We start from the raw sequence: 19,513 nt of genomic DNA, 5'->3' as shown, positions 1-19,513 counted from the left end.
AGCTGCAGACACAGGTGGAATCCATTGTGTTTCCTCCATCATCCGTTTCACTGCTGTTGAATCTGCGCTCGCTGCGCTCTTTGTACGAGCGGCGTTATAATCGGGTCTCGCAGATTGACTCGTAGCCCTCCTCGTCCAAAATATCATTATCATTCATAGACTTGGTCGACTGAATCTGAGATGAGTAATCCAGTTTCTTGCTCATGTGAATAGGTCAGATAGGGAATGAATTAAAAAGACATCAGCCATCACACAAGAGAAGATGGCACACGCAGAATATTCATCCTATTTGATTTGAGGATGCCAGACCAGTGCACCCAGGTCTCAGCTGGGTACAGACGGCTGGCTGTGATATGAAAATGATACTGATACATCTGCTCTTTTGACTAATGTTATTCCTCAAGGGGATAATATTCATATCTGATAACACAGCCTCTTATTTATCTCTTATTTACAAGTAAGAGACACGAAAAAGAAGTGGATTAACTTCAAAATAAATTAAAACTGAAAAGGGAATTTTAAAGTACATGGAAGTGGATTCTGCAAGTAATTGCTATAATTTTGTTTCTCCATATTTTTCAAAGATCAGATGGTTAAACAAGTTCATCTGTTCTCACTTGGATTTCCTATGGATTTTCTTTCTGGACTGTTCAAAATTGTTGCCGATCACTGCTCATGCTAGCAATGCAGTGGGTCTTTAGTTCAAGCAAATTCAAGGCTTCATGAGTTGTGTCAGAAACAAAAAATCCTCCCAAATGCCGAGGTTTAAAAACCAGCACTCCCAGGGATTTACCTGGCTAGAGGGAGAACCGCTGCTGTTAAATCAATCAATGAGAGCAGGAACAAAAGAAGGAAATACAAGGGATTTACAGGTTTACTGTGCGGTTATATAGAGAAGGAATGGAGGATTATGAAAATATGAGTTTACTTTCTGCCTGTGCAAAGACCTAAGGGGTGTTTAAAGTCACATAGCAACTGCAGATGTTCCTAAACCAGCATCAGAAATGCTTCCTATACTGTCGAAAATGCCAGATTGGGCTTTGCCAGGTATGTGAATCTTATTCACTGACCAATACCACGTGTTTAAAGTATTAGTTTCACTCTAAAAAAAGCAGTGAAAAAGAAGTGACTTCTGTTAACGTAGTGTTATTAAGAGCAAGTGAGCAACTTGTTAATATTTCAAACTGGAAAGTCCTATTACTAAAATGGTGATGTGTATACAAGACTTCAGTTTCAAGCTATGGAAAGGAAGTAATTGTTGCAGGTTCCTAGATATATTTATTTGTGTCGAACCCAATTATATAAAAACTTCTATGACATTCATTCTCTGGAAAGTCTAGGAATTAGAATCAGGAAGAGAAAATGGTGTCTAATAGCAACAGGTTTGGGGATATGGGCAACGTAGAAGAGTAGACCTCATGCGGATTGAATTATTGTTATGGTATTGGCTAAGTATGGAGATGAGGATGCAATGAAAGACCAGAGTAGGAGGGATGACACATGGAGGTTTTTGTAGTGCAGTGAGTGAAGAGAAACCAAGTAGAGATCTTAAAAACGTGAAGTCAAACAGGTTTGAGTGGTTGAATGAACGTCACAGAGAACAGTCCTCTCTGTTGCTTCAAGTGGCAGACGGCTCCACAGATGTGGGGATCTACGCGATGAAAGTAGCTGTCCCCCTTTTTTTTGTTCAAGTGAAAAAAATTGCGCCTGGTCCATTGTTACAAATTCAAATAAGGAGGTGATACACACTTCTATTTAATATATTTTACCATATAATATATGTCTGATTGGCGGTGGGTACCTGTTTAACATATAAATGGTTTCACTGTTGAATTCACTCTGGTACAGAAAGTTTTTCACACTGAGGGATGGTTAGAGCGTCGCAGTTCATTTGCATGAAGTCAATGAAAGAACAGCACAGATCCTTCTGTGTGGCCTTCATCACTGAGATAAATGAATTCTTCATCGAGGACATTTGTTATAGATATGTATTATGCCATAACAATCGCAAAAGCTATCGTTTCTGCTTGAGGCCAAACGAACTAAAACCTGATTATTCATTTTTTTGGCACCGGAGCCATTTAGATTCTTTCATTTGGAATTCAGGAAAGAGCTGGAGTACAAAAAAGGAAAAAAAAAATGAGAGGAATCAGCTGGTTGCTTCTCATGGTGATAAATCTACGTGTCCACTAAAATGACAATGGGTGTGTCCGTGCTCTGGTTTTTGGCTTGTGTTTGGCAGCAGCAGTGTGGTTTGGCTGTAGAAGAAGAGATACAGTATGAATCTACTGTTTACGGCTTGTGACCTGGCCGAAAGCCAACGAGCGCCATCCGCCTGATAGTGCTTAATCAGCCTGTGTAATTATACCCTGCTAAACTCAGACCGTCTCCCGATGCACCACAAGTAAACATGTTGGAGACCAAACCTCACCCGAAGATCGGAATTTCCAATCAAGAACGAGGGCCATATTTAATTAAAGGCTGATGAGAAAATACATTTAATTTGAAGTGCAATTAATTATTGAGGCCTCTAATTGGGAACTCGGGGTGAGATGTCTAATGAACCCAATTATGCCTCGTGACAGATGTTTTGACTTGCAGCATGGTTTTATTTGGTCACAGCTTTTCTAGATGGACACGTTTTGAAGTCCAGAAAGGTTGGGGGTTGTACAACTGCAGCTCCTCACTCACTCATTAGCACATTTTGTTATATTTTAGTCATTTTAAGGTCATCGCTATCCCCTTGTGTTCGCCTCCATTCACTCTGGGTATCCAGCCAAGGACAAAGAGGTTGGGCCCCAGAAAAAAAAAAAATTCGAAGCATGAACATCTAACCCAGAAAAAAAAATCTCCTCTGCATCACAGATTGTACCTGTTTGTCGCTTTCATTGATTTAACATTACATCCTTGTTTGATTTGACTTTCCATGATCCCTCTGTGATATTTGCCGAGTCTAGATTTATCAATACTGACGGTAATTTAAATGAAAGAAAAAATTGTGAAGGACATTTAAGGGAATACTGGAGCATTAAGGGAATTCTCCACCGCTTTTATTATGAAGGTCACATCAATCTTACTGATATCTAAAGACCAAAAGTCATTTAAATCCAAAAACTTGGATCTGTCCATACAATGACTTTGTTTAATGGTCAAGAAAAGTCCTGCAGTATGACTTCAAATTTATATTTTTAACCGGCTCATGTTTCTGTCTAACACAGCTGCAATGTTCTGTTACTGGCAAACATCAGCTCAAACAATGAAAACCCTCGTTATGGTTCCTTTTACAGAAATTCCAGATGTTTCTACAATATACTGAAGTGAAAACAACTTTTTCAGGGGGGGCTCCATTTAGTAAGTAATAAAGAACAGGCAATAGAGACAGACAGAAGAAATATGAAAATAAATAACTGCAATAATAGAGAGATAAAAATATGTTTTACAAAAAATATACACTAGTGGAAGATTAAAATAAGACAGACATCATGGAGTAGATATATATATATATATATATATATATATATATATATACATGTTATATTGATCTGATTGGTTGATTGATGTGCCCAGCCAAAAACAAAAAAGTAAAAGAAACCTGAAACCACAGTAGCAGCATCAGTAACAATACTAGACAAATAAACCCTCCTGAGGTCAAACAAAGTTATATGTAATACATGTTTCTATAAAGACTGATACAAACCTAATAAAAACCTAAAAACGATTTACGGCGCCAACTTTATGTATAACAAGTGAAAGGTAGTGTGTGTTTTCGCTGCCAAGCATGCAGCACTCCACTGTCGGCTTTATATTGTTGCAAGCATGTAGCATTAGTGTAACATTTTCATATGTTAATTAACCTAACACTGCCACTTAGTGTGTTCATGTGCTCAATCAAATGTGTGTATTAACAAGCACGACGCACTGACACAACCCCGCGTCTCACATTGAGCTGTGGCAGAGGGAGGTTGCTGCTGTTGTGATGTGATCAGAGGTCAGAGCATATGAATCTGAAGCAGCTCGAGTATAAAAATAGTTTTTGGTCTTTGTACACAGTGATAGGGTTGAAACACTTTGGTGTATTTAGAGATTCTCTCACGACACTGATCTTCAAGCTGCATTGAACTAATTCTCCGGTTGCACAGGCAAACTGAAACCATGCCATGGTTTTACATGCTCACCTAGTCATCCCAGTGTTTTTATCGCTTCCTGTCTGAAATCATCCACTCCTCCGATGCATCATGTCACTTCAGATAAAGCATAACCAGCTTACCTATTCTATCTTTTTTTTCAAATATATATACATGTATTTCAACCTTATTGGAAGGTAAAAATGAATTTGGGAGAAACGTGCAGCAGCTGCAGGACTCAAGCCTCAATATGCTGTCTTTGCATTGATTTGTTTCTTCCCAACCTAGATGTTTCAGAATTTAAGACATGACCTAATTTTGGGGAAAGAAAACACTTTAGCCAGAACTCAGACATTGTGATATTCCAATCAGTCTGCACTATATTGCTTTTTTTTTCTATTTCGAAGAAAGTCAACACGGCAGTTGTGAAATTATGTGGTGCTCAAGATGTGAGGCTTTGATTTAATTCGTCTCAACTTTTTACCTGGAAATGTGAAATTGTGTCAATAGGACATTGCAGAAATTGGTAAATTACACCATAGGCCGGCAACATAATTCAGATATTCACATTTTTTTCCCAGTTCTCATCTTTTTTTAAACTAGATCAAGTCCCCATATGGTTAAATATTTTCTCACACCAAGCCATATGAGACTGTGCTCTATACCGTCTTCTTTTTTGAAGTACCTCATGATGTTTGCTGTATTTGATGATTCTTGACCAGTGAGATGAAAAAAATATAGGTTCTATTCATCATAGCTGGAAAGCGCTCTTCAGATCAGAGGATAGAAGCTCAGGAATGCTGGCAGATGACCCACAGCAATAAGCAGCAACTTCCTCAAATTGGCGGAGAAGTCTCCCTACTACAGTACCTCTGTTCCCTAATTGGCACATAGCGTGACCCAACTTCCTGCCAAATGATGAGCGAAAGGAGGGCACAACATGTGCTCAGGACAAAATGGGTGATGCTAGGAAGTGCACTAGTCCTGACAGGTCAGTGTTGTCTCTGCCAGTGGCCGTCTCATTAGAAGTACCTTGTTATTCCAACAACCTGTCTTCATTTTGCAGCCAATTGCGGCAGCCCTCTGAGTGTCATTGCACAGTGTTTGCAAAGTTTGAAAAGTAAGCAAAACAAAATCAGGAGGCTTTTCCCTGGCTCAGGTCCAGTGCTCTGCATATCACAGATACCAAGAAGGCGCTGAAGTAAATCTGTAAGGACGGGAGGGGGAAGGCAGGCAGGCCTCTGCAACTATTTTCCATTAGAGGCCTCGGGGACGGATGGGATGAAGAGCGAGGCTCACAAAGACATGATTACTAGGACACTTGGAACGGCAGCCTGCATGGTGACTTTGCGACGGTTCTGCCAGCGACACACACTAACTCTTTTTCCATTTCACCAGGCAACGCAGCGCTACAAATCTAAAGGAATGTTTTTTTTTTAACTCAAGCAAACGCAATGACAAACAAAGCTATCCGTCTCTCTGCTGACACATTCACGTCAACAGGAACTGGACGGACACAGATGCTCATGCTGCGGCTTCACTCAAGTGTTTATATTGCATTTCCCACACTAACCAAGCTATTGCTACCTTTGGTTTATCCCAAAACAATTTAAATATTTCGATAAACATTTCATTTATCTAGAGTGCATCAGAAAAATATAATATCTTCGAACATACATACTGAATCTTAATATTGCTCATAGATATCTAAATGAAAGAACCCATTACCCCCTTGCTTGGTCTGATTTGCTGTTTTTTACATTCATATGGTCAACTTGAAGTTAATAGCACTTTTTCTCCAGCTCTCACGATGGCACAGTCATGTTAGAACATCGGTCTGTTGCTGTTATTTAAGTCTTAAGATCAATCAATGCACTCCAGCTCTTTTCTTTCCTCTTGAGATTTGTCGTCCTTGGTTTGAGAAGCACACGATTCAGCTGCATGTTGCTGTAAGATGCAGCAGGGAAGGTTTTTCCATAAAGAAGCTGCTCGACAATTCTGAGCAACACAACAGGAATAATGACGTCATACGTAAGATGAATGAATGAATAATACATTTGGTTGTATTTAAATCTTAAAAGTGACATAAATAGGAAGTGTTTGAAAGCGCAGGAGGAAGAAGGACCTGATGGCGGAGTGGTTAGTGTGCATTTCACGGGAGCTGCTCCTTCAGCAGAATGTTAGGACTGGTTTGGACACATTATATTCTGATTCACTCATTTTGGCTGATTAATGGATTTTTATTTTTTTTACTCTGCACATGCCTGTAACCGGGCGAAACATCAGGTTGTCACAGAATGTCTGTCAGGTTCAGCTCGCTTAGTTTTTCTTTCAAGGTCAAACCGACAATTGTGACTCGAGCCGCACTCTGCAGCGAGTCTGTGGTTTGACTCCAATTTGTCATTTCTACGACCTTGTTCCTGGCTCTCTCTCTTTAAACGTGCTTAAAAAAGCTCCAGGAAAATGGAACAGGTCTTGAGTGAAATAAGATGATGCAGTTTCATCGAGTGATAAAGTCGATGAAGAAACTTGATTTTAAAAATCATCATTCTTACCACTTTGGGAATTGACGTGTTTGTCTGACTTTTGTATTTAACTTGTTCATTGGCTCTGTTTATAGATTCATAAAAATATGCTACAGCTATGCTCAAACTGTAGATGTGACTAATGATGGGGGTAGGACTTGATGAGCAGTGATTATTTAATGGAGATTTCTTGATTGGGATGTGCACATATACATGCATATAGACGTGTGTGTGTGTGTGTGTGTGTGTACTGTTTATGAAAATCAGCATAAATCAGCCTTTTTTACTTAAAAATATACTTATTCATCTGTCCATGCATAAAACCTCAGTAAGTATAAGGTGTCACAGTTTTTTTAAGGATTTGTATCAGTGGGATTATAATATATCTGTGAAAGCCTTGAGTCCCACCAACAAATCAATGTTTGTGTATTTCTATTTCTGATTCCAATATTCCAGTAATGATTGACACAGTGATCCTGTCTGTTGTCTCATCAGTGAATGAAGGGCCTGAAACAATGCTCTTATAACAGAGAGAGAAATAAAAATAATGCATCTAAAGAAAACAACATTGAGAGGTCTTACTCATACCCTCAATCTAGACCTGTCATATAATTTCTCTCTTGATAATTGAATTGTGTGGTTATGTACCTGAGGAGCTTAAGAGAAGCAACAAACCAACAAAATAGCCGTATTGAGTTCCTGGGCCTTTTCTGCTGACTGTTGACTTCCAAGGGGGCTTTTGCCTCGCTAAGCTCGTCTTGTCCATTCTCTTATTGGTGATCTGTCATGGTCGGCCCCTCCCACTCTGTCCCGCTCTCCACCACCATTGTTCCAGAGGACATTTCTTTTGTCGACCTTGTAAAATATCAGCATGCTTCATCCACTGAGTTCACATTGAAGCACCCCTCGTCTCTTCCTGCTGATGTGTTTTTTTTTTTTTCTCTCCCCTTTTGTCCCTTAGTTTTGTGGAGGGAATTGAAAGGTAGAAGGGGTGAGGAAAAATGACAGGGCTCTGGGGATGGTTCATGCCGATGCTGGTCTGGTGAGACAGATGTTGTCCCTTGGGGTCATTCGTCTTCTGATCCTAACTCCTCAGCACTTTTGAAAAAGATGCCATTAACCATTAAACCATGCATTGTTCTTTATTCTTTTGGAATAAAGTCTCTGTTCCTCCATCTCTCAGCTGTCACCTTTGGATAATTACATTCCCTGCACCCTCCAAAAAATACTGCAAGTGTAACTCAAGAGTTTAGGGTGTTGCTGTCTTAAGATGGACCATGTTGAAGAATAAAATTGTAATGTTTTAAGGGAAACTTTTACAAAAATAGTCATATTATAGGAATACAGTTGTAGTTTTACAAGAATAACGTTTTTTAGGATACTTGTAATTTTTAAGGGAAATATCTATAGGCTAGTGAAGATGCACACTCCAGTAGCCACACAATTACTCATTTATGGAAATTAAATTCATCAACATGCATCGATAATTGTTTCATGATCAAATTGTTGATTTGAATCTGAATTGAGTCATGAGGTGCCTACAGATTCCCACCCTTAGAAGCCTGTCGCCTGTGTTTAAATGTGGAATGTAGACCATCGTATTAAGTTATATTTCATTTACAACTTTATACTTGTATATAATGAGTTGGTTTTTTTCCTTCAACGTGGCCCTAATACTTTCTCATATATTCTTTATAATTTATGGAGAGCATTTTTTCACTCAGATAGCTGGAAAATGATGAAATATGTTTAAAGCCACTTAAAAGCAAATCAATTCTGACGTTGCCTCATGTTGAACATTTCAGCCATGCACCTTTTCGGATTAAACTGGCACCTGCAGCCGATGCAGAGACAGATGTACCAGCTGTCTGAGGACAATACCAGTGGCCTACCTTTCCCTACTGACCTGAGCTTGCCACCACTCGGCAACACTGGTGTAGAAATACCGGACCGTAAAGGAAAAGATGAAAGTAAGTGCAATATTTTTTTGTTTATGGATATAACCATATAAATAAACTATCCTAAATGCAGCAGATTTTTGTTTTCAGGACCAATTGCATCTCAAGCTGTTACATACACATCAGAAAACACTGCACAAGGGGGAAAAAAGTTTTTCAAATCTTCAAGTTTACAGATGACATTTTGCAGCTCCAGTGAGTTTCTTATGATTTTCTTGTCCAGCCTCACATTGTGTCTGCTCGTCTCCCTGGTATGCAAAGAGATCTGCTTTGTAATCCTATGAAAGTTGTTGTAAGTGGGAAAGTGTTATTTGTTCCTGGAGAGAAAAAATGGGACAGCTTAAGGGACTGAGTATCCAGGGGCTGGAGGGGGATTAGCCACTCGGCCCCCTTCAGAACGGATGTGATCCTTTCATGTCCTTTTGCCTGGGCTGCCTTTCCTGGCAGCGAAAGAAAGCATGTGCTCACCCCACGGTACCAACTGCTCAACTTGAGAAAAGTTTGCTCTGTTCCATTCTCGAGCAAATGGGCCCCAGATTTAACCGAGTGATTTGCTACTGGCAGACTACAATAGGTAGAAGATGGGGTCATTACCATATAGATGAATCCAGGAGTTGTCTCTCTCATTTAACAGACAGCAGAAAGTGTGTTGAGCAAACAGCAAGCATGACAACAGCTGAGCTTAGACCCTGCATGGCAGCCGCTGCTGATATGAAATCAATAGCTGTAGTTTTCTAAATAAGTCTCATTCTGCACCGTTTTCCACCAGAACCAATGTGGAGCTATTAAATGTTTAATCAAGGTGATCCAGATGTGCACAGTTTTTGATATTCAGTGTAGCTCTTTTTATCCGAGTCCTCTTTTCATCCAAGAACAATAATCATTTAATTTAACCATGAGTCTTATTATCCCAGGCCTCGGCTTATGATTTATTTAAACAAGCTGATGAGTGCACTATTAATGTGCTGCATCGATACACACACAACCCAACGTGGGGGAAATGAGCCCGTGTGCTGCAGCCTTATGCAAAGTCCAGATCTGAGAGAAGGGAGTGTGTCATGTCTGCTTGGATAAATCCCACTGCTGCTGATGGACTTTTGAGAAGCCCGCCATCTGCCGTGCCACGTGTAACCTAAAGCCGTGTCTGCCACCGAGTCCTGGGGGTAGTTTGTAAGGACGTCTGCTTTAGTCGACATCGCGGCTGGAATTAGCTCATCGACACAGCCCAACAGATGTTGCCATTTCCACAGAGTCCAATATAAGTTGCATTATGGAGCGTATGAGCACATTTTTGGCAGCGAATGTGCGACTACCTGAGCGGGCGCTAGCATTAGAGATCCCTCCCTACTGTAATCACTTTTATTATTTTTACTTAAATTATAAATGTGTTTTATTACAGTATTGAAGCAGCTGTGATTTCAGTGCAATCTCCACACCATATGTTTGGTCTTCTGAATCCTTATTTAGAACTTTTCATTAATATTTACCTCAATGAACGAGATTTGTGAAACAAAAATAAAATGTTGGATGTTGGTGTTTTCATATAATTAGTGTGACCTGTTTTTCACAATGTTTTTCCATTTCCGAAGAATTGACATAAAAACACTTGAGGACATGACTACAATCTCAGATTATTATTTCTCTTCATCGGAAAATCCGGACAAACTTTTCTGGCAGCAGCAGTCAGACCATTCATTATATTTCCCTCCTCTGCTTGTCAGAGATGTGATTGAATATGTGTGATATGGTCAGACTATCATGCTCCAGCAGACTGACTCTCTCTGCCCTCCACACGCTGGATTAATGGCGTGATCTCTTTGACCGATTTACTTTGTGTGCAATGCAGGCAAATTGGACAGCTTGTTCCCAGATGACAGCTATATAGATATGGGGGAGATTGACGTGGGACGCAAGGTCGCGCAGCAGATTCCTCCCGGTATCTTCTGGAGGTCCCAGGTCTTCATTGATCATCCCATGTACCTGAAGTTTAACGTGTCCCTGAGCAAAGATGCCTTAGTTGGGATCTACGGAAGGAGAGGTCTACCTCCGTCACACACACAGGTGGGAATCTTTCTGCAGTATTTAGTGTTAGTGTTATACTCTGGCTGCATCCACACTTCCACGTTTTCAAAGGCATCACTGCTGCTACGTGCACATCTGTCGTCCAAACTACTGCAGAGTTTTCAAGTGCCTAAAACAGAGACGTTTCAAAACGCTGCTGTTTTAGTTTGAAAACTCTGTAGCTGCGTTGTCATCTGGACGAGCGGTGAAATCTAACTCACCGTCTGTAACAGTTCGACCTCATCATCAGTTCAAGAAAATGATTTCCTCATCCTACTTCTCATCATATCTTAGACAGCCTGCTTCCTGTTTACACCGGCACACATATGCCCGTTGTACATGAATCTTCACGTGATAGGGTTAGGGTTTTAAAACATATCAGTATGGATGCAGCCTGTGTTGATTCCGATCTAAGGAGAGTTTCAGATCTAAATGTTTTTGTTGCTCTAACTTGGCACATTTCAATGTTTTTCAGTGAGGAAATCATTATGTTTTGTTTGTGAAAAACCGCAGCAAGTTGTACAAAATGATTCTTTGTGACACAACTTACAATCACTGTGCTTGTGTCGTACAAGGATTCAGCCTCTTTTCCCTATTCTTCCTCATCTGCTGCAGAATATGAATTGGAATATTGTTAAAAAAAAAATCCATCTCACTGTGTTGGTGCGCGTTATGAACCAATTCATAAATCTCTCTATTGTGTTATGAATCACTTTCTTTGTTGCAGAAAGGATTTATGGCAAATTTCTTTCAGGGTTCAGTATCATCAATGAATCACACAAAAAACACAGAGCGAAGGGGCCAAGAACAGGAGATTTTTCTTTGCACTAATTCTCCATCTATGTGCTGCACGGAATCAGATATATCACACTATTAATCACGTCTGGCTGCTCGGTTCACAGAGTTTACATTTGTGCTGTAAATGCAACTGTAATTCAACATATTGTTCATAGCTTTATTTCTTTTTGTGTGTTTGCACTAATGTCCAGTGTGATTCATTTTCTTAGTCAAAGCAAAATCATGTTTGTGTCTTCCCTCTATTTTTACTTCAAAGAAAATAATCTGGTTTTCGCTTTGTGACTGATTGCACACGGAGTGGCAGAGGAGTCAAGACTTCTTTCTTTATGCAGATGAAAATGAAACGCTGCCTCATTGGTATTCATTGAGTCACTGTTGATATGAAGCAAATCTTTGCAGACATTATTTGGTAAACAGTAAGTAAAAAATGTTTTACCCCAGCTTTCTTTTTTTTCTACTGTAATGGTTTTTAACAGGCTTTCACATAAGATATGTGGAAGACAAAATGATCACACAGCCTATCCAGCCATGATGTTCCAGGACTTACTCAAGCTCCTCTGGAATGATGAGTTATTCATGCAGACCACATGATGCACCGCTATAGAGACGGCTGAAAGCACTCAAGTCTCACATGTCACTCTAATGGCATGTCTGCGGTCCGTCCGTCGTTCTGTCTCACTTTCTGTGTGTCTGTCCACAGTTTGACTTTGTGGAGCTTTTGGATGGACGGCGGCTTCTCGCCCAGGACTTCCATGGTCTGGAGGGGCCCGTGGCGATGCAGCGGAGCCTTGTGCCCATCACCACGCACGACACAGGCTTTATCCAGTACATGGACTCAGGCATTTGGCACCTGGCCATTTACAACGACGGAAAAGAAACCGAAACCGTCTCCTTCCTCACCACTGCCATAGGTGAGCGCCCCGAGCATGACCCGCCACTGAAACCTGTAATAGCAACCCACATAATCCCTATAATACCAACCAGCAGCACTGCACAACAGCCCCGACTCAGGGCATGAGTCAGAGACCGTTTTTAGCAGATTTCAATAGTCAAGGAAAGTGCAGGTTAATCAAGGTGAAGTTGACTATTACAAAAATCAGGACATCAGTGCTACCCTGCCATGCCCCAGAGTAGAGCATTGAGAGATCATAATATCCTCATTAGCCTGAGTGTCTTCCAAGCGAATCAGGGGTCCAGCTTCTGGGAACCATTTGCATACAATTCAAAGTATGATTGTACCCTCCTGCTAGTGCCATTTTTGATCACGATTTGCTCCAATTTCCATCTACTCTCCATATATCAAAGTCTGGGAGATATTCCCCTCCTCTGACTGACTGACTGCACGCAGCACACAGCTGGGTTTCAAACATACGTCTTTTTTTTTTATTGTGAAGGTGATTCTCGGTTTGTGCGCTCCTCTTTGTTCTCCCTAAAGCGCCTTTGATTAGCACTGCTGTATCAAGCAAGGTGTGAGAGGGCCCGAGGTGTCGACTTTCACAGGGACGGCAGCTGGGAGCTGTTCTCACATGCTCTTTAATTAAAAGCTCCTGGGCCAGAGTCCATCTGTGACAGGGGCTGTGCCAGGCAGCAGATCGATGAGAAGCTGTCCTCAACATCAATGTAACACCAAGTGGAGACAGGCAAGAGATTCACCGTGCCCCCCCCCCCCTCGCTGTGCCAACAACGCCTGTAATTCAATACGTAATATATGATATGACACAAGGAGGGGGAGTCATGTTATATGTCATCTTGGCTGAGCGTCCACGAAGGCCTCCTGTGGTTTGCATCACGGTAAACACAAGTAGATAAGGTATTCTGTGCAGCGGACAGGGACAGGATGGGGTGGGGCCGACTTAGTCAGAGCTAGAATTCTGCGTCTGTTCATTTGTATTGGAGCTGATCTGCCCACAGGAGCTCAGAGGGAGGCAGAGGGGCCCTTTCTAAAATGGGTCACCGGTTAAGTGCCCTTCAGCAGAAATTGAATCTCACCAACTGCCTGAATTGTATTGAGCCGTGGAGGGATGGAGTTGACCTTCAAATGGAGTAGCCCAGGTATAGAAATATATGTGAGCAATATCCAGAACAGGCGCACAGAGAGACACAAGCTGCATTGTTTATAAGACACCAGCAGTAAAATTATATTAGTGTGTTTGCAGCAGTGTTGGTGGGAGAGAAAATGTCTTATTTGACCGTCAGTGAGGCATCGTGAGCTTTAATACTGCACAAAATGTGTTGGCTGTAAACTCAATAATATTAATGTACTGTGATGAAGACCATTAACTGTCTTCTTACCAGATGGATAGAAATATGTATATCATGGATCAAACAGCATTTCAAACCATCTTGGACCTTCTTGGCCGATGTTTAAAACCATTTAGGATATCTCTGCGTCATGAAATTTATAACGCCTTCTAACCAAATGTGGGTGGATTGCAACACACTCCTTTAAAACAAAATTAGCAGGTATATGCAGGATTTTTAAACGTGGATAAACACGATTACAAAATAAATTTCCAGTAAAGGCTTTTTTGTGGGTCTTTTTGTCCGGGTGCGCCACATGCACCAACAACCGAGGCGCTCTCTCACCCCGCTGTCTTTCAAATCAGCAGATGTTTTGGATTTTTTTGACCAGTGGAAAAGGGGGGATGGAGTCGACTGTTTGGGACATCTCCACATCATTAGATTTTTAATTTATTGCCCTAATCAAACGTGGGTGGGTTCATTATCAGACTCAGGAAATTGGTTTTATTTACAAAATGTGGTTTGGTCTTATTCCAGTAGTGTAGCCTTGGCTTTGGCACCTCCCTACAGTACACATTCTCTAAGGGAGACATGTCACTGCAGTGCCAAAACACACCGGAATAGAGGACATCATTTGTAGGTATGACAATGTCTGTTTATTTGATGGACATTTTATGTCATTGCAGTTACATAGCTTTACAGATTATTATATTATAACATTGGCCTTCTGACTAACGCTACGTTCACCATTATTCAAAATGATGCAGAGGCTGGAGTGCATTTCTGAGCTGAGGCTGAAGTTGCACTTTAAATGGAAGGTTTACACGTTGCACATAGCCATGCCCATGAGGCATCTGGGGGATAGAGTGTCCCCGTCTTTAATTTGGGTTACTCCTCATTATTTGGCAGTGGCTCCGTGGCAATCTGAGATGTACTGAATGTTTTGTCTCTCTCTGAAGCATGAAGCCATTTGTCCCTGCTGCCTGGTGCCAGACATGCTTCAGCCCGAACATGGCTTCCCATACAGCGGAGCAAGGCAAAGGGAAGAAAGACTTACTACCAACGTCTTACCCCATCCTGTCTCACTCTGTACGCAACAGCCCATCATTCAAAGGTGCTGAGCATCCTCGGAGAGCGTGGCAAGACGCTGATTAAACCTGCCTACTGCGCACTACTCTGTCCTCGCCGACTGCAGAGACTCACACAATAGTTAGCTCCCCTGATATGAAGGGTAATGAATTTCAATGAAGCTCTGCTTGAATCCATGATTTATGCGTTGGCCTATGTCGAGTGTGTGGCTAAGAGATATTCATGGCCTCCCCATCCTGCTCTCGGAGGAAACAGACATTAGACATGGGGAGTGTGAAGTCTGCTAAACTGCGTCAGCATTCAGAATGGGAGCAGATTACTCAATTAAACTGGCTCGGCTTGTTGTTCACCAAAGAAATACCCATGATAGATAAAGATAAGATAACCTTAATTAGAGGCACATTAACGTGGAACAGAATAACTGCCTTGATGCTTAATATGTCAGTGAAATGCAGTTTTGAAAGTTAGATCTTTCCGTGCCTCGCTAGGTGAGCAATAAATTACAAACCCACTTAGGTTTTTTTTTGTTTTTTTTGTCCCTGTGTGCATGAGCTGCAAGATTCACGCCAAGAATCTCTCCTGCATAATTGCACTTCTGGGAGGAATTTCTAATGGCAAATATGCACACACACCACACCTCATTTTCCTAACTGCCACCCACCACCCCACCCACACACACACACACACACTCCGCTGGTTTCCCGAGCTTTGAGCGAAAAAGAAAAGCCCAGACCTCCCACTGTAGTTAGATGTTCTTGTTGCAAGCCATCAAAACGCCAGTAAAATGCTGATTTGCCTGCACCACGCCGGAGGATAGTCTCCCCCTCACTAACCCAACATGGCAAAGGCAAGCCAGAAGCACAGAAGACATCAGCAGCATTTCCCAGCTCTCTTTTTTTACTGTACCTCTGGTCTGCCTCCGTCTCCTTCTCCCCCCCTCTCTCTTTGTCTTTTCTCTCTGTCTTGAGTTGCATCCTCAGTGATGATTGACTCTCTAGAGTAAAGGGAAGCTGAATCCATGGCTCACATTTCTAGCCCTTTGTGGAGCACAAGAGATCCTTTGTTCAGTAAGTTTTGCCTCAGAGCCTCTGCTGCCTGAAGGCAATGGACAAGACTGAATATTTTTCAGCACCATTTCAGGCTTAATTCAGCGAGCATCGTGTTTCAAAAAAATGCCTCTGTCGAGTTCCTCAGAGATCACTGGTCACTTTTATTCCTAATAAAAGCAAGTGTCAGAACACGGTGGTAGAAATGAGGTTTCATTGTTAATTTGAGTTTAAGTTAAATCAGTGGACAAGATGGCGGAGAGGGCTCTGAATGCTCTTGTTTGCATTAGATAAAAATGCCCTAGATTGTGAAAAAAGAATAAAGCTACACAATCAACTGGAGAGGAGATGAATCACAACCAATGGATGCACAAGATGTGAAAACTGTTACGTCAAATAAGGCAGCGCTCCCATTGAAAATACTGGTTTCTATTTATAGGAAATGTGTATTTCTATGCAGCTTTTTCTTGGAAGGAGAGAAACAATGATATTCTTAGAACTTGAATAGTAAAAAGAACGACTGCAGGGTGAGGTTCAAGCATTAGAAAAACTGATTGCAGTGTCTTATAAGCTGTTGTGCTGAACAGCGGTTAAAAACCCACATTTCTGATCAGAGGCTTTCATCACTGCAAAATCAGTACAGCCTGAACAAAGTTTTATTTGAGTGTTCCATGAAGAAGAACAGAATAAAGTATTTTTGTATTTCTCACTCTTGTTACTTTAATTAATTTTTCCTAAAATCAATCACACCAGTGATTTTTCAATCTAGTTAAATCTCACACTATTTGATTTTAGCCAAAATGGAGCTAGACAAGGTTCCTCTATAGCCTGATATAACATATTTGTTTGTGTGTTTATATGATGGATCTGCTTTTGCAAGTACATAAGATTTTTTATATGATCCTGCATTTAATCAATTTAAAAAAAAAAGCTTTTTCTTTGATCGTTATCTTAACCTTGATTTTTGAAAATATTTTTTTACATCATTAAATTTCCTATGTCTTGTCCCTTCTGTTGCACATTAAAGGAAAACACAAATGTAGACACTACAACACAAAAAGCAAAAGTGACAACAAACACAATGGAAACAACCTTAACGGAAGTGAGTGACAAATGTGTTGACATTGATACAAGCAGAGTTACCTACTGTGATAAAGCCAGTCACCGCTTAAAATGTGATGCTTGTCTTTTTGAGGTTTTACGGTACAGCTGCTCCTTTCACTGTCAACATCAGTTGTTGCTCAATTCCGTCGCGGTCGTGTTCCTCTTGTGTGGCTTTTGTTGTCACTTTTGCACTTGTGTGAGACGTCTCAGCCACCGCTAAAGCACCTTAAGCAGCATTGTATGCTATAAAAGATGCTAATTACTATTATTTACATGACATATTGCAGTGGGAAGACGGAGGTACCAGTGCAGCTGAAGCTTTGAATCACCTACTTGTGTCGAAAGTGCAGAGTTAGGTTTGTCAAACGACGTGAGCATCTTATTCCACTCTCTGCAACTTCTGAGCATTTATCTGCTTCGTGACTCCCGCTTGAAGCCCAGATGATCACAACACTTGTTTATTCACTTAGTCAATTCTCCCTCTAACATTAGTAACACTCAAAATGCTTTTGCGAAGGAAACAGAAATGTTGACAGGATCGGAGGCTGGTGTTTATCACTGTCAATAGAATAAAAAGAATAATAATCAAGCCAGAGAAAATGTGTTGGAGGAAAATAGTTTTTATTTTTTCATGCCACATTACTCAGAAAAGCTGCTGATTGCCCTCTTGCAGAATCTATCGACGACTGTCCCAGTAACTGCTTTGGGAACGGCGACTGTGTTTCTGGAGCATGCCACTGCTTTTTGGGATTCAAAGGACCTGACTGTGGGCGAGGTGAGTTCATCCCACCGTCGTAAAAGTTTTTAATTCATCAACGTTCACACACACACAGCGCTTCGCGTTGCTGATCGGATTATATTCACCGCACGACACGAACAGAGACATTTTAATTTGTCATTTACTTTTAATTGTTCTTCAGATCTTTCCTCTGAAATCCGACGATGCCGCTACACATGATTCACTCTTACCTCTGTCACTTCTAAAGCAGTATTGTGTCACATGTAAAAGATCTCTTGATAAATTTAGAGAGAGCTTTAAATTGCAGGATTGGTAAAGACTCGTTCTTTCAATTATTGAAATCAAGGCTGTACTTGTGGAAGTAGTTTGTTTTAGTTGCATCATTACACATCTCTTATCCATCTGTTTTTTTATTTTATTTTAACAGCCACACAATAGTGATATTTCTAGAATCTGTATTCTAAGTCGTTTGGCTCTGAAGCTCATTGTCAGATCGAGGCGTTTAGCACAATCTCACTATTCTTTGAAGCCATGCTTGGAGGAGTCCATTCAAATGGATGTGTGCCGTCTGCTCTTTTCAAAGCCGCCTGTCCGGTGCTATGCAGCGGGAATGGTCAATACCTTAAAGGTCGCTGCATGTGTCACAGCGGCTGGAAGGGCCCAGAGTGTGACGTTCCCACCAACCAGTGCATCGACATCACATGCAGCAGCCATGGGACCTGCATCGTGGGAACCTGCATCTGTAACCCGGGCTACAAAGGGGAAAACTGCGAAGAAGGTGATTGTTTTAATAAGTCACGGTAATGTATCCTAAATTTAAGGCAACTCGGGGGTTGTGGGTGGCTGCACTAATGCCATCATAGCTCATTGGTGCTTGACATTTAAAAATATACCTCTGCCACGGCCCAACAGTCCCCTTATAAATCCACTTTTAAATTCATTCCAAATTGCACACACTCATTAAAATCAGCTCCCTAAACATAGCAGCTTTTTTATTATCAAGATCCATGAATTGTTCTCCCTGAGAAATCAATGAACATGTAGAAAAGCATCCAATCTCACAATTTTAAAGAAAGAGAAAAAGAAAATCCTAGATCTGCCCTCTGATCCAGATCTGCACCATGACTTAATGACGTCTTTTCCCACCCTATTTCGCATCCTTCTACCAAATCTTGTGAAAATCCATCTGACACTTTTTGCATAACTAACAAACAAACGCAAATAAAAACACAACCTCCTTATGGCAGAGGTAATGATATTACTCATAATAGAAACACCACACCTGTTACTCATCACATTAAACATATTAGGGGATTTTTCCTATATATATCATGGATGTAAGGAATTGCTTTAATCAGAAATGTTTGTCGTTTGAAATTCAGACTCACGGTCTGATGTGAATCCCTGAGGAACTCCACATTCATGATTCTGGATAAAGCTTGACCAGATAAGATTGAAGGAGCCATTGTGTTTGTCAGCTCTTGAAGGCTCTCAGTTCAGGATGAAAAATGGACCCTGGGAGTTTGATAAATGGGGGTTTGTGACATCCATAGGCCCCCATTCTATTTCGGGTGAAGTGCTAGCCATAAGGAGTGGAGGGGACAGCGGACGAGGGCCCTTTAACATTTTTACCTTTCTTCCGTGCGACCTTCAGCCACGATGATTAATTGCCAGGAGAGAGTTGCTTGTCAGTTAGCCTCTGATCTTTGTGCCTTGTGCCCAAACCATCTGCTAAGAGGCGAGAGATCCTGTTTGTCTCACCATAACGGCCTTTATACCCATTTATGTCATGGTAAAGGGGAGCTGCCACTGCGCGGCCCGCTGCTCT

At 41.2% G+C, this 19,513-nt stretch overlaps 1 protein-coding gene across 12 annotated transcripts in view; it reads left to right on the top strand.

Annotated features, from left to right (window-relative positions):
- tenm4 (teneurin transmembrane protein 4) overlaps window positions 1-19,513 on the top strand; it is a 159,138-nt gene that overhangs the window by 75,347 nt on the left and 64,278 nt on the right. For all 12 annotated transcript variants that reach the window (XM_069534265.1, XM_069534264.1, XM_069534263.1 and 9 more), the window contains 5 exons: window positions 8,455-8,619; window positions 10,454-10,668; window positions 12,167-12,377; window positions 17,620-17,721; window positions 18,269-18,463. In XM_069534265.1, the coding sequence (XP_069390366.1) occupies window positions 8,455-8,619; window positions 10,454-10,668; window positions 12,167-12,377; window positions 17,620-17,721; window positions 18,269-18,463 (888 nt within the window). The remainder of the gene's footprint in view (window positions 1-8,454; window positions 8,620-10,453; window positions 10,669-12,166; window positions 12,378-17,619; window positions 17,722-18,268; window positions 18,464-19,513) is intronic.

The sequence above is a fragment of the Paralichthys olivaceus genome, chromosome 11, assembly GCF_024713975.1.
Source record: "Paralichthys olivaceus isolate ysfri-2021 chromosome 11, ASM2471397v2, whole genome shotgun sequence".
NCBI lineage: Eukaryota > Metazoa > Chordata > Actinopteri > Pleuronectiformes > Paralichthyidae > Paralichthys > Paralichthys olivaceus.
The sequence above is the reverse complement of the archived record's forward strand: the minus strand, read 5'-3'. Positions and strand labels throughout refer to the sequence as shown.